The sequence below is a fragment of the Gracilinanus agilis genome, chromosome 2 (assembly GCF_016433145.1).
Source record: "Gracilinanus agilis isolate LMUSP501 chromosome 2, AgileGrace, whole genome shotgun sequence".
Lineage (NCBI taxonomy): Eukaryota > Metazoa > Chordata > Mammalia > Didelphimorphia > Didelphidae > Gracilinanus > Gracilinanus agilis.
This window is the reverse complement of record NC_058131.1, coordinates 89,578,830-89,594,613: the sequence shown is the minus strand read 5'-3', so window position 1 is coordinate 89,594,613 and position 15,784 is coordinate 89,578,830. Positions and strand designations below refer to the sequence as shown.

The window sequence follows — 15,784 nt, the reverse complement described above, 5'->3', positions numbered from 1 at the left end:
GTTTTCATCTGGGGATTTTTAATTTGCTCACTTTCTAATTTTTTGAGTTGCATGCCCAATTCATTGATCTCTGCCCTCCTTAATTTGTTAATATATGCACTCAAGGATATAAATTTCCCCCTGAGTACTGCCTTGGCCGCATCCCACAGAGTTTGGTAGGATGTCTCATCATTGTCATTTTCTTCAATGAAATTGTTGATTGTTTCTATGATTCCTTCTTTGACAAATTGGTTTTGGAGAATTATATTATTTAATTTCCAATTAGTTATGAATTTTCCTGTCCAGGTGCCCTTACTAATTATTATTTTTATTGCATTATGATCTGAGAAGGTTACATTTATTATTTCTGCTCTTTTGCATTTGTTTGCAATGATTCTATGCCCTATAACATGGCCAATCTTTGTGAATGTACCATGTGCAGCTGAAAAGAAGGTGTATTCCTTTTTGTCCCTATTTATTTTTCTCCACATATCAATTAAATCTAATTTTTCTAGGACTTCATTCACCTCTCTTACCTCTTTCTTATTTATTTTTTGGTTTGATTTATCTAGATCTGAAAGAGGAATATTTAGATCTATCACTATTATGGTTTTACTATTTATTTACTTCTTGAGTTCTGCCAGTTTCTCCTTTATGAATTTGGGTGCTATGCCACTTGGTGCATACATATTGAGCAGTGTTATTTCCTCATTGTTTATACTGCCTTTAATCAGGATGTAATGACCTTCCCTGTCTTTTTAATCATATCTATTTTTACTTTGGCTTTGTCAGAAATCATAATAGTCACTCCTGCCTTCTTTTTCTCATTTGACGCCCAAAAGATTTTGCTCAAACCCTGAACTTTAAACTTGTGCATGTCCACCCGCCTCATATGTGTTTCTTGTAGACAACATATGGTGGGATTTTGGTTTCTAATCCACTCTGCTATTTGCTATCGTATTCCAAGCCTTGCGATCTTTTAGCGTGGAGGCTGCCAGATCCTGTGTGATCCTGATTGGTGCTCCTTGATATTTGAATTGTTTCTTTCTGGCTTCTTGTAAGATTCTTTCCTTTGCTTGGAAACTCTTGAATTTGGCAATTATATTTCTGGGTGTTTTCTTATCTGGGTCGAATGTCGCAGGTGTTCTATGAATCCTTTCAATGTCTATATTGCCCTCTTGTTGTAGGACTTCAGGGCAATTTTGCTGAATTATTTCTGTTAGTATGGAGTCCAGGTTTCTATTAATTTCTGGTTTTTCTGGAAGACCAATTATTCTCAAATTGTCTCTTCTAGACCGGTTTTCTTGGTCTGTCACTCTCTCATTGAGATATTTCATGTTTCCTTCTATTTTTTCAGTCTTTTGACTTTGTTTTATTTGTTCTTGTTGTCTTGAGAGATCATTAGCTTCTAATTGCTCAATTCTAGCCTTTAGGGATTGGTTTTCGGCTGTAATCTTTCCGTTTTCGGCTATGATATTTTGGTTTTCGGCTGTAATCTTCTGGTTTTCGGCTATAATCTTCTGGTTTTCGGCCATAATCTTCTAGTATTCCTTTTCTATCTGGTCATTTCTGGTGTTTAATTTGCTTATCAGTTCATTTGGTTTCTGAGCCTCACTTTCCAGTTGCAAGATTCTACCTTTTAAACAGTTATTTTCTTGCCAGATCTCTTCCATTTTCCTCAAAATCTCAGTTTTGAACTCTTCCATAGCTTGTGGAGTTTTCCTTATTTGAGGAGGGTCCGGATGCTTGTTTGTTCTCCTCTATTTGCTGGGTTGTCTGGATTTTCTCTGTGTAAAAGTTGTCGAGTGTTAAAGACTTCTTTTTCTTGTTGTTATCTTTCTCTTCTGAACTTCCTGAGTCTGGGTAGCCATCATTAGCCCAGCAGCTTCTCAGGTTTATCCTTGCGCTCAGGGTATGACTGCAGTCTTTTGGCTCCTGAGGTCTGAGTTCTGGTTTTTTCCAAGGTCAAACCCCCTTGCTTGATCCTCTGCCGGAGGTTTCTTTACAAGTCTCAGGGTGCTGCTTCCACAGTCGTATACCAGTCTGCACTGGTTCCCCACTCAGGGTTTCTGAGCTTTAGGTCCTGGCTCTGTCTGCCTCCACCCACGCCTCCAACGGCGCCTGCGCTCTGAGCCTGCATTCTGCGCCTTGCGTCCGTTCTCTGCAGCCTGCTCCCGCACTCAGATTTTGTGTGTTTTCTTTAGCTTTTTGGGGTCCTAAATCTTGCTGCTCTCAGGAACAGGCCCCAGAGCTGCCAATGACTCAATGGGTGCCCCAAACTTGCTCTATTTCTTTTTAGCTGGCTTTGGCGCTATAGGTGTTGTATGTGGAGGGGGTGGGGGTGGGGTGGTTGCTCAGCCCGGGATTTAGTGAGAGCTGTTTCACCCCTTTATAGCATGGAAATGCCTCGATTCCACGTACCTCCCACGCTGTGCCCTGTTGTGGGGTTCCTCCGTTCGTCTGGACTTGTTTTTATGTCCCCTTGAGGAGTTTTGTGTGTTTCGGTCAGGAGAGGTTAAGAGCTGCTTCTTACTCTGCCGCCATCTTAACCCGGAAACAATTGTTTATATTTTTAAAGAGGGAGATGATACATGTTTCCTCTGAACCCTCATAATAACCAGGAGCAATAGAGTCTAGATGGAAAACCAAAAAGTGGTTCTGATATATCTTCATGATCTCAAAAGAGAAAAATGAAGAGGAGTGGCAAGGAGAGAGGAATTATGAAGAAGTTTTTTCATATAATTAAAAAATGCAGCAGAAGTCTAAATAAACAAAGAGGAAATTTGAAAGAGTGCAAGGAGTAGCTAACATCTGAACCTCACTCTTACCTGAATTGGTCAAAAAAAGGAAAGAATACACATTTACACATTTCATTGAATAGGGAAATGGGAGGGAAAGAAGAGACAGCAGAAAGGACAATAAAAAGAAGGGGTATAAATTCAGGGAGGGATTGGTGATAGCAGTTCTTTCTGTGGTTGCAAAGAATTGAAAACTGGGAGGCTTGGGGCACATCATTTGGGTAATAGGTGAACAAATTAAGATATATAAAATCTGATGGAATACTATTATACTATAAGAAATAATGAAGGAAATGGTTTTAGAGTAACCTTGGAAGACTTCTATGAACTGAGTGGAGTAAAATGAGTAGAAAGATCAGAACAATTTATATAATTACATTATGGCAAAGACAAAAAACTGTGAAAAACTTGGAAATTCTGATTAGCATAATAACCAACCACAATTTCAGGGTACTCATGATGAAACATTGTCATGACTCCTGAAGAAAAAGTGAAGAACTCAGAATTCAGAGAAATATATTTTCTTTTAAATTTACCAATCTGAGTTTGTTCTTCTTAACTATGTGTCTATAATTAAAATTTTGTTTTTTCTCTTTTTTAATGGAGGGAGAAAGAAGCTTCATTTTTGCTAACAGAAATTTTTAAAAAATAAATTATTGCACATTCATGGAATACTATAATCACATTAAAAACCAAATGATCATGAGGAATACAAAGAAATCTGGAAGAATCATCATAAAATAACACAATACACAAAAATCCCCCCAAAATAAACCGATAAAGCATACAGTACTATCACCAAATAAGAACAAAAGTAAGAATGAACAAAGAATCTAAACTGTGTCAGAAGGAATTATTAAACTTTATCCATTAAAATTAATTCATTTGAATGTAAAAAGCTACTGAACAAGTTCAGTTGTTTGTCTTATTGTCTGTTTTATAAAACATTTAATTTTTTCTAAGTAGATCAGACTTTCTAATGTATGGGGGAAGTTTACCCTCCACCTGGAGGCATGGATAGAATGGCAACCAGAAAAAGGCAGCAATAGAGGCAAGAGCTCATGAGACAGGGGGCAGGGCACAATTGGCTCCTGAGACATGATACATGAGAGTTAGTGGTTAGAGAAAAGTTTTGAAAAACTGAGGTAAGAACAGATTTCATGCTTCTCTTCTCTTTCAGTTTTGGTACTGGCCCTAATGGCGGCCACAGAATAGCAAGCTAAATGGAGCAAAGGAAAGTATATCTCTCTCCTATTTTTCCAACTTTTTCCCCTACTTCTTTTGATAAATGAAGTTATTAACTTATGACCAGTCTCATAATTTTCCCTCTTACATTAAGCAAGCAAACAATGTATAGACATGTTTGGTAAACCTAGTAAACAAACAATTTTGAGGACAATTGGAAAACAACTGACAGGAAAAAGTTCAGAACAGAATCTTAAAACATTCTACAATAAAGATGCAAATAGATAAGAAACATAAAATTTGAAAAGTCTAATATTAGAGACTGCAACTTTCACAGCTATGGTTAGGGAAATTTTTCCTAATGGAACTGATTACAAAAAAAATGAATAATTTGGATTACATGAAATTAAAAACATTTGGATGAAAAAAATTAATGTCATTAGACTAATTCCCCTGTTAATTGAGGAGAAAATATTTGCAAACATCTCTGATAAAATTCTAATGTCCAAGATATATAGGAAACTAACACAAATATTTAGGATTAATAGACACTGCCTAATAGAAAAGTGATGGGGCAGCTGGGTAGCTCAGTGGGTTGAGAGTCAGACCTAGAGACGGGAGGTTCAAATCCGACCTCAGACACTTCCCAGCTGTGTGACCCTGGGCAAGTCACCTGACCCACCAGTGCCCAACCTTACCACTCTTCCATCAAGGAGCCAATACATAGAAGTTAAGGGTTTTAAAAAAAAAGTGATGTAAGATAATAAGTTTTCAAAAGAAAAAAATTCAAACTATCAACAACAATATGATAAAATGTTCCAAATCACTATGAGAATTGTACATTTGTAAAACTCTGAGACTTTAATTCATGTTCTGCAAATTGGCTAAAATATAAACACCACTGAAAAGAATGTGGGAAACTTTAAAAGTACACTAGTATACTCAGGTTTTTTAAAGCCCTTACCCTCTCTGTCTTGGAATCAATACTGTGTATTGGTTCCAGGGCAGAAGAGTGGTAAGGGCTAGACATTGGGGATTAAGTAACCTGCCCAAAGTCATACAGCCAAATTTGAACCCAGGACATCCCATCTCTGGGCCTGGCTCTCAATCTACTAAGCTACCTAGCTGCCTCCAAATATACTATTAATGGAATAATGACTTGGTCCAAATGTTCTAGAAAATAATTTGGAATTATTTAAAAAAATATTAAATTGCTAATACCCTTTTTGGCCTAAAGATACCAATGCTGGGCAAATACTATAAAAGTCAGATTGAAAGATCCTACATATACACACACACACACACACACACACACACACACACACACACACATATATTTATTTGGGGGGGGGGTGTTTGTATATATATAAAAAGATCCTCCATATATATATATATATACATACACACACACATATATATATGTAGGATCTTTCAATCTGACTATATCTCCATACATACACACACACACCAAAATATCCATAACACCACTTTTTAAGATAAGAAGCCAGAAATAAATTAGGTATCCACAAGATTAAGTAATACCTGAACAAATTTTAGTATATGACTGAAATACAATGTTATTGTGTCATGAGAAATGACAAATGAAAGGATTTTAGAAAAGCATGCCAAGATTTAGATGTTCTATTGCAGAGTAAAAAATAAAGAGCAACACACGATGAACACGAAAAACTAAACACTATTTACACTGATTAAATTAATGATCAATCTGGATCCTAGGAGGAGGATGATAAAAACACACTTGCCTCTCTATGCAGAAAAGGGAAAGACTATGGGAACAAAATGTGGCATAGCCTATAAGGAAAGGATTGCACATTAAGAACCTCAGAAGTCATTGAGTCCAAATAATTCCTTCTAAAGATGAAGAAAAGGAGTTCCCAAGAAAAGGAAATGGTTAAGTAACTAAATCAACAAGCTCTTGGTATGTGGCAGACACCCTACTAAGTACTAGAGATACAAAGAAAAAGCAAAAAGTTACTGTCCTCAAAGAGTTGACATTCTAATGAGGGAAATAATATCTACATACTACGTACTATACAACTGCAGTGTATACGAAAGACAGTATTAAGAGGAATGACAGAAGCAGCTGGGGCCCCCAGAAAAGGCTTCCATTACATACACACATATAAAAATATATATATATATACATATATACACACATACATATACATACATAAATATATGCAAATTCAATGCTTTATAAAGTTTCCATTTACAGTTATAATTTTTCCCTTACCATATTTTTCACAAAGACAAAGTAGTTTGAATAAAGACTTAAATTAAAAAAATATATATTAGGTACCCCACCCATCAAAAACACCCTTTTTCATATAAAAATCAATTAATTTTAAGTATTTCTTTTATAATTATAATTCCAATATTCAACCACCAGGAAAATGTATTAAATCAAATGGATGAGAAAGACAGGTGGGTAAACAAGCAAACATGGAAAAAGAGAATAAGTACATAACACTACTCTCCACATGGTATATAAACTAGGAAAAAACAACATCAAAATGCCAAAATAAAAGAAAATTGACTTACTAGCATGCTTGTCTGCAAGCATTATAAGACTGTTGGAAATATCTCGCCGCCTATAAAAGCATACTACTTTTGCTTCCACGTTGCCATTTGCCGTCTAAGAAAAAGAAAAAAAAAGTCATCTCAGCTGAATATTAGATTCAAATAATTTCCAAGATAAGAATATTCATGGTATATCAATGTGTGAGCATTCTCTTATAATCCATTCAAAACTTCTACATAATTAAAAAAGTCTAAGAAAATTCACCTTTAAAATAATCAACATTTGCTCAGTTTCCAGTATAAATAGAATATATATTTTAAAATAATATATTGGAACAGATTAAGCGGATGTGAATTGACTACATTAAATGCTAAAATCATTTATTTTAGCCTGATTAGGTACAATAAATTAATCCCCAAAAAATTTTTAAACTAACTTTAGATTTAATACTTATTTTTCCTTCCAATCTACTAAAAGGAAGCATATATTTTTTCCATACTAGTTTGACACCATTTCTCTTTTGCTAAAAAGGAACGTAATGACTGATAACCTGATGAACCAACAAATTCTACAAATCTTTAATAGGCAATATTCTTCTTAGTATTAAGTTTATTTTCTTGAGTTACAAACATTATCAACTTTTTACTCCTTGACTACAGCATAAAATATAATCAATATTCAGTTATGTTATAATTTAGTGCAGCTGGTACTCTCTACCACACTCTCAACTCTCTATTAATTCTGAAAGCTTTCAAGAAAATCTATCATTCACTATACAGCTTCATTAAAGAAAAAAAAAGACATCTAGCTACAATAGAATATTATGACTTCTATTTTCACAAATTTTCCAAATTTCTCTGAAAACTTGGAGACACAATTAAATGCAAAAGACCTAAGGAGACTCTAAATACAGCAATAAAATTGTCAAATTTATGTAGTTCAACAGCAATATTTTAAAATGAGAAATGTTGCAGAAATATTGCTCCCCAAAACTGTAATTATTTAAATCCTAGTCAAAATACAAAATCTCAAAATACCTGGTTCAAAAACCTACTTTAAAGTCACCAATTCAGCAATCTTGTGAATGAAAAAAGCTAAGTAAAATCAAATCACCCATCAAAAGTCTCAGCTACAAGCTAATAATTTTTTGTCAATGGAAACGCTCCTAAAAATTTGAAGAGCAGGAATCATGGTGGAAGGAGCTAGATTTGGAGTCTGAGGACCTGGGCTTAAATCACCTTGCCTGTTTACTACCCAATCTCAGTGTCAGTTCCTCTTTATAAAATGAGGGGCTAGGCTCAATGACCCTTATGGTCACTTCCTGCTCTAAATTTTATGATCTTAATTGGAAAACATAATGCTTCAGCCTCCCCCCCACCTTTTTTTGCACTGAATTTATCTTCAAGGGTGATGTCTCTACTAGTAAGCACTACAAAGTTAATTTAGTCAGTGTGTCTAGCACGTTTTAAGGACTTAATAAATGCTCACTGATTAATTAAAAATGTGCTTATTCATAAAAGGGGAGACATGCTTTCAACTCCATATAATTTCTTTCTTCATTCTCTTTTGACTGATAAATCAGCCAATTCCTAGAGTTTGCTGATAGACAATTGAGGGTATATAAAAGAGCAAGGTGCTTTGGTTCTCCAGCCTTTTCCCCACCAGACCTCTGTACTCCTTCTATGTCTCAACTTGGGCTAAACATTTCAGAAAAATAAAAGTTTCATAAAGTGTTTATGTTTCAATTCTTATCTCTTCTCAATCCACCAGGGGAGAAGAAAGTCTGAAATAAAAATCTAGTAAAGTTTTTATGGCCCACTTCTTATCTCCTTCACAATTCGTTAAGGGAGAATAAAGTCTGACTCCAAGCTATGTTTCATTTTCCAAAGCTTCTCTTTAATACTTAATAAATGTTTGTTGTTGTTAACTCTTAGCCTTCTGACTCATGATTTGCCTAGCTTTAAAAACTGTCTGAAACTATGCTCCTTAAGTAAGCAGAATAAGAAGTTGGCTAATATCACCAGGGGGAGACAAAAATATAATTATAACCCAATCTTCTTCATCTACAAGCTAATTTTGAATTCACCTAAAGTCCCAGAAATGGTAAACGTAAACAAGGCAAAACCTCCAGAGGCTAATTTCAGAAGCAACCTGTAAACTATTTCAGAAAAAGGATAATTAAAATGAGGCTCAATCTCCCAGGTCTATTCGGGAATGGCCTGGGCCATGCTCAGAAACCCAGGGATTCTGAAAGTTTAAACCATTAGTTTACACCAATCTAGGCTTACATCAAAAGGGTTGATCTATAATTCAATCACCTTATATATACCCATTTTTCTTTCATGGACCCCTTTGATAGTCTGGTAAAGCCTATGGAAATCTCAAAATATTTTTAAATGCATAAAATAAAATACAAAGGATTATAATGAAAACCAATTATAATGAAATAGTTATCAATTTTTTAAAATTCACAGATCCCAGGTCAAAAATGTCATTTTAGGTATGACCAAAGTCCATTCAACCCAGGCCTTATCCAGCAACATTTAGCTAATCGGCACATGGCTTCATTAGTTATTTGCCCCTTTTCAAAATAACACTAATAAGGGGACAGCTAGGTAGTTCAGTGGATTGAGAGCCAGGCCTAGAGACAGGAAGTCCTAGGTTCGAATTTGGCCTCAGACACTTCCTAGCTGTGTGACCCTGAGCAAGTCACTTAACTCCCATTGCCTAGCCCTTACCACTCTTCTGCCTTGGAGCCAATACACAGTATTCACTCCAAGACAGAAAGTAAGAGCTTAAAAAATAAATTAATTAAATAACATTATAAGATGTAAGCAACCAAAAGGCTTTAATTATAGATTCTTACACTGCTATACTTATATTTCTCTCAATCTACTAAGGAACAATAAAATGGTAGTTAGAAATATATGGTCTACATATGCAGCTTATGATTTCTTTAGCATATCTTCCTTTGTTCAAAAGATCTATAATTTTGTTAGCATGGATACTTTCTTCACAAAAGCAGACCACAATCCCTCCTTAATTTAAATCTTACAGGCTTAGCCTCCAAAAAGTTGAGAAAACATACTTCCCTCCCTCATTTTCAAAGGCAGAGAATACTGGTTATAACAAATTGCCAGATTCCACTGATTTATTGGTTGATTCTAAACTTTGTTTTTCTCCTATTTTTAAAATCTTTATTAGCAAGAATGGCTCCTAGCTTAGGGGTGGACCAAGGCTATACTCAGAAATGAAGATGATTTTTTTCTTTTGAAGGATCAAAAAAAAAGGATCTCTTAGATTGCCATGAACAGAAATATTCTTCACACAAATCAACTTCATGCACTTCTGAGCTTAGCTCAGTTTATCTACGGGCGACAGAATGATATCCATCAAATGGGACCATACTAAAAGGCTTTTTCCAGTTTGATAGAACTAGTTAGGGCCCAGACACATGTGGTATACATTTTGAATACCCAAATTTTGCCTCTATGCCACAATAAAGCAAAAGAGTAATATTTCAGTGATGTTCTACAATACCTACAGTAGAAATACATCCTAATTCATTTCAAACAAATTATTACCTTATTGAGATACAGACATCCATTACTATTCAACAGGAATAAAAAAGTTTCATTTTACATAGTCCTAAATTATATGGCAACTACGCACAAGTAATAAATTCAAATTAATCGAGCTTATAACTTCTCTTACAAGCTTATTATTCTCCTAAGCATGTAACATCAAAGAAACAATAATAGTATTAATAATAACAATAATTGCCTTCAGATAGGGCTCTAAAACTTGCAAAGTGCTATAATATAGATATATATGTATATGTATATATGTAAATTTAGTCACAGACATAGATCCTCACAGCCATCTTGTAAGGTAATACTCTCCTTATTTTTACAGAGGAAACTGAACTCCAACTCTTCCTTCTTCCTAACTTTCCCATTACTATTGAGCATACCACTATCTTCCAATTATCTCAGCTCAAAACTTGGTATTATCCTCAAACCCTCTTACCTCCCTTACTTAGCCAATATCCAATCTATTGCCAAGTTCCATGGATATCCCTTCCCAATATGTCTCATATACAACCTCTTTTCTCCTGACATTGTCACCACCGTAGGACAGGAGCCCATCATGATGGACCACTGTAATAGCCTGCTGATTGGTGGGTCTCCCTGCCTCAAATCTCTCCCTATCCTAGTCCAGCCATCCTTCTCTCAACTATTAAAGTGATCTTTCAAGGTGCAGGAAGAGTTCCATAGCACACATATCCCTCCTCATTCGATAAACTTCTATAGCTATCAATTCCAATATCAAATACAAAATTCTATTTAAAGCACCTCACATACTGGTTACTCTCCTACCTTTCCAATCTTATTTCACTTTATTCTATACTTCATATACTCTACCATTCAGTGATATGCCTTCTTTGCCTTTCTTGAATAGTATCTTTTGGCTCCTTGCATTTTCACTAGCAATTCTCCATTTCCTGGGACATTCTCCCTCCTCTTTCCCACTTCTCAGCTCCCCTGGCTTCCTATGATGTGAAATCTCACCTTCTACAATAAGCCTTTCCTTTTCCATCCACCTCTCAATTCTAGAAATGTCTTCCTCCTAAGATTACATCCAAATTATCCCTGCCTAAATCTTGCTTATGAACAGTTTGCATATGGTCTCCATCATAAGATTTTGAGCTCCTTCAGAGCAGAGACCATTTTTGCTGCTCATTGTATCCCCAACACAGAGCACCAGTGCCAGGCACATACTAAATACCCAATAAATGCTTGATAATTTGACACAATAAAATTTAAATATGAAAATTTTATCAAAAAAGAAGAATTTAAAGCTACAATTCAACATCAGAAGTGACCTCTTCTGATGTTACGGGGACCCAAATATATTTTATTTTTTCTACTTTTACATAAATGATTTCCTAGATGGCTCCAAGAAGTTTGAGTATCCAATATACACTGGGAGAAAGTATAAGATGGTGAGTAGAGTTGTGAATTTAGAGTCATAAAGACATAACTTCATATTTTGCTTCTGACAGTCACTAGCTGTATATCTAGTCATGAAATCAGAATTATAGACCTGAAGAGTTAAGAAGGGCCTCAATGACCATCCAGACCACCCATCACTATTGCATAACCAAAAAGCAGCCGTTTAACCTCTGCTTGAAATTCTCCAATGAGGTGCAATTGTATATCTTCCAAGGAAGCCCACTCCACAACTGGATGGTTCCCAATGTTGAAAAGTTGTTCCTAGCATGAAACGTAAATTGATCTCAAAAGTTTCCACCCATTACTCCTGGTTTTGCCTTGCCATACCATAATATGTCTTCTGGGATAAAACAAAACTAATCCCTCTTCAACACAACCATCCTCATGTCCTTCAACACAACTATGCCCTCAAGAAGTTGTCTCTTCTTTATGCCAAACACCTCCAATTCCTTCAACAGATCCTTATAACACAAACTCCAGGCCCTTCATTATTTTGGGTGCTTTCTTTAGGATACTTACTGTCTTATTAATGACCTTCGTAAATCATGGTTCCCAGATCTGAACAAAAGAATTGGAGCTAAGATGGCGGCTTAGAAGCAGCAAAAGCTGAAACCACTCTGAGAATCCTCAAACCAGATCTGAACACAGTACTCTAAATGAAGACTAAGTAATATAGGGTCATAACCTCCTTATTCTTGAAGCTTTGCCTCTCTTAATATAGTCCCCCAACACATTAGGTTTTTTGGCTATCACATCACACCACTGATTCATATGATCAAAATATATTAAAGGACCACTTTTTTCCCCAAACAAACTTCTCTCCATACCTTCCCCATCTTGTACCTGTGAAATTAATGTTTTGTACCCAAGTGCAAGAACTGACATTTACCCCAATATATTTCATCTTATTTGATTCAGCCCAGTGGGCAAATTTATCTTCCAGCTTAGAGCCATCTACGAATTTCATGGGCAAGATATCTATGACTTTATCCAGTCACAACTCTGAGACTCAGTTTCCTCATCTACAAAATGGGAAGAGTAATATTTGTAATACCTACATCACAGTTGTCGTAAAGACAAAATGATGAAACACTGCAAACTTTATTTCACCACACATGTATCAAGTTTGTTGTAGTTAACACAAATGATTATTTCCAAGAGAATAATGGCAAAGAAATAAATCAGAACTCTAAAACGCCATATTTTTCAACTTGACACCATTCAAAAAGTTTGAGAGCTAGAATCTGAATAGAAAGTGTTGAAATCTCTCACTTTTTACCCAAGACCATGTAAAAATTACAGTATACCAAACAAAGGAAAAAGTTAAGATGTACCTTATTAAGTTCTTCTATCCTTCTGATTAGATATGGGTTACTTGAAGAGTTCTCAAAGTAGACATAATCTGCAATGAAAGGTAAAAAATATTTTAATATCCTAAAAATCAGCTTACAAAAAAAGTCTCATTTTGTCACTAATCCAATTCGTCATGAAAATTAGAAGATTCACATTCAAAGCTTCTCAGGTCAATTCATTCACATTATGAAACTAAGTTTAAATAAAATATGCAGTACATATCAAATTTTTGTTATCCACAGGCAATGAATTTCATTTATGTCTTTATTTCAATTAACATGGCTACCTAGGATCACATATTTAGAGTCTAGTCAACAAGCACAGTGCCTACTATATGCTAAGCAGTGTGCTAAGTACTGGAGAAAGAAAGGCAATAGACAGTCCCTGTTCTAAAGAAATTCATCATCTACTGGGAGAAAGAACATGCAAATACTACAAGACATATATAGAACAAATTGGAGACCATGTCAAGAGAGACAGTGAGAAGAAAGTTTGAGGAACAACAAGGAAGCCATCATCACTGGAGGAAGAGTACAAGGGGGAGAGTGGGAAATAAACAAAAGGTATAATAAGATTGGAAAGATAAAAAGGGGACAGACTATTGGATTTTATATCTGGTCCTGGAAGCAATAGAAAGTCACTGAAGGTGACTGAATATGGGGAAGAATTTGATCAGACTTGCACTTTATTTAGGAAGACCACTTTGATGGCTGGGTGGAAGACAGACTGGAGTGTGGAGAGATTTGAGGCAAGGAGTCCTACCAGCAGGCTATTTATTAAAGTAGCCCAGGCTCTAACTAAAGAAGACCTGCACAAGTGTAGTGGCAGTGGCAGAGAGAGCAGGGAGGAGAATTTTCTATACAAGAGATGTTTCAAAGGAGAATATATAGGACCTTGGCAACTAACTGGATATGAGAGGATGAGAGAGACAAGGAGGAGTTAGGGATGACCTCTATATTGTAAGACTGTGACTAGATCTAGAAGGAATGTCAGAGATCATTGAATATAACACTCTCAACTTACAGGTTATGAAACTAAGGCACAGAAAGTTTGACTTCCCCAAAATTACACTAGGAACAATAATAATTTTAAAAAGCAACTCACATTTACAAGGAGCTCTAAGTTTTAAGAAAAATTTACTTATGCCAGTTCATTTGTGCTACTATTAATCCATTTTACATATGAGAAAACTGAGTGTCAGAGAGGTTAAGTGGCTTGACCAGAATCACAAAGCTAAAATGTTTAGGTTAAATTCTAATCCCTGCCTCCAAATCCTGCCCTCTATTCACTAAATCAACAGAACTAAATTTTGAACCCAGTTCCTCTGACTTCAAAACCAAGTTCTTTGCATTGCTCCAGGATGAATAAACATCAATAGTTTTAATTGTTCACTGAATAAATGCCACTCAATATGCTCTCTCATATCCAATGCTAAATCTATGAACCTATGAAGAGAGTATCATTTAGACAATAGGAACCATCATTATTCCCATAGCCTAATGTGCCTTTTTTTTTAAAAACCCTTACCTTCTGTCTTAAGACATCAATACTGTGTACTAGGTCCAAGGTAGAAGAGTGGCAAGGGCTAGGCAATGGGAGTTAAGTGACTTGCCCAGGGTCACCCAAATAGGAAGTGTTTGAGGCCAAATTTGAACCCAGGACCACAGTCTCTAGGTATGGCTCTCAATCCACTAAGCTTCCCCTCCCCAGTGTGCTTTTGACTATAATTCAGTCTCCATTTTCTTCATATAAGAATTATTTAATAACTTAAAGGTTTAGAAGTCTAACTGGCATTTCAATGACCAGCTTACTTTTCAAATACAGAACAGACAATGGGGAAGGTTTATTACAGCAAATGCTTGTGGACATGAGTTACAGTAACCTGAAAAACTGAAAATATTTGTGTTTTCCACACCCATACCAGGAAGAGCTTTAAATTAAGTAGGGGCCCCTGGGTGGGACATTCTATTCTTTTTTATTATCTCATTCCCTTTGGACCCATTTAGCATCATGTGAGTATATCAGAGCAAGCATTCAAAAAAAAAGGGAAGAAAATTCTGAAGTATGGCTAGTTGTCTCAATCTCATAAGCTCACTGGAAACTTCCCACTGTGTGCTTTATTTGAGAGGCTGGATTTCCATTGTTGTCTCTCTTAGTGCTTGTTTCTCTGTCTGTCTTTTTCCTGCAAAGTGGCCTCATTTAGCCAGTGCCAGAGCAATTCCTCCCACCACTAGTCATGAGCTGAGCTAATGAGAAGAGAAGCAAGAGCAGCCTCTCCGACGCAAGCATTGCACTCATCTGAATTATTATTTTGTCAGGAAGGGGACAGGAGAGAATCGAGGAGGGAGAAAGTTTGTGTCTCGTGTTATCACTCTCCTTTTCGAAGAGGCAGGCGCTAACCCAAGACGCTGTTACTCCCCATCAGCGGCTGCCTCCTTGGGGCGCAGGGGCCCGGGCTGGGCTGGGCAGAGCAGGGCCCCTGGGCGGGGAGGGCGGATAACCAGGGCTCTGCCCCTGCAGACAGGCCTGCCTGACTCTCCCTCCGCCCGCCCGCCTGTTCCTGGGGCGGGCCGCCCCCAAGCTCCCCAGTCAGAGGACGGATGGCCTGGCTCCAAACTCCTTGGGCCCTAGTGCCCTGCACCCACATTGCGGGAGGAGGGGGGATGCTCAGCAGCTCTCACCACCAGAGGCTCCCACCCCGGGGTAATGGGAAGGCGATCAGCTTCTGACCCCACCGGGGGAAAAGGGCCCACGCAGGCCCGGGGGAGGGGGAGGCCCTGGCAGGCCCGTGGGCAAGGGTACACGCGAGGAGCGGGGGGGTGCCAGGGAGAGAGAGGCACAGAGGGAGGGGAGGCCACTAGCAAGGCGGGGGGAAGGGGCACGCGGAGGTGGCCCCGTCCCGGGGGGGGGGG

General features: G+C 37.1%; 1 protein-coding gene across 1 annotated transcript in view; it reads right to left on the bottom strand.

The window, feature by feature from the left end:
* The window catches only part of MTA3 (metastasis associated 1 family member 3), a 195,598-nt gene extending 180,079 nt beyond the window's left edge, over nt 1-15,519 (bottom strand). The window contains exons 1-3 of the mRNA XM_044659459.1: nt 15,273-15,519; nt 12,854-12,921; nt 6,525-6,618 (exon numbers count right to left, since the gene is read on the bottom strand). Coding sequence (XP_044515394.1) covers nt 6,525-6,618; nt 12,854-12,921; nt 15,273-15,519 — 409 coding nt within the window. The remainder of the gene's footprint in view (nt 1-6,524; nt 6,619-12,853; nt 12,922-15,272) is intronic.
* Between the last annotated feature and the right edge of the window lie 265 nt (nt 15,520-15,784).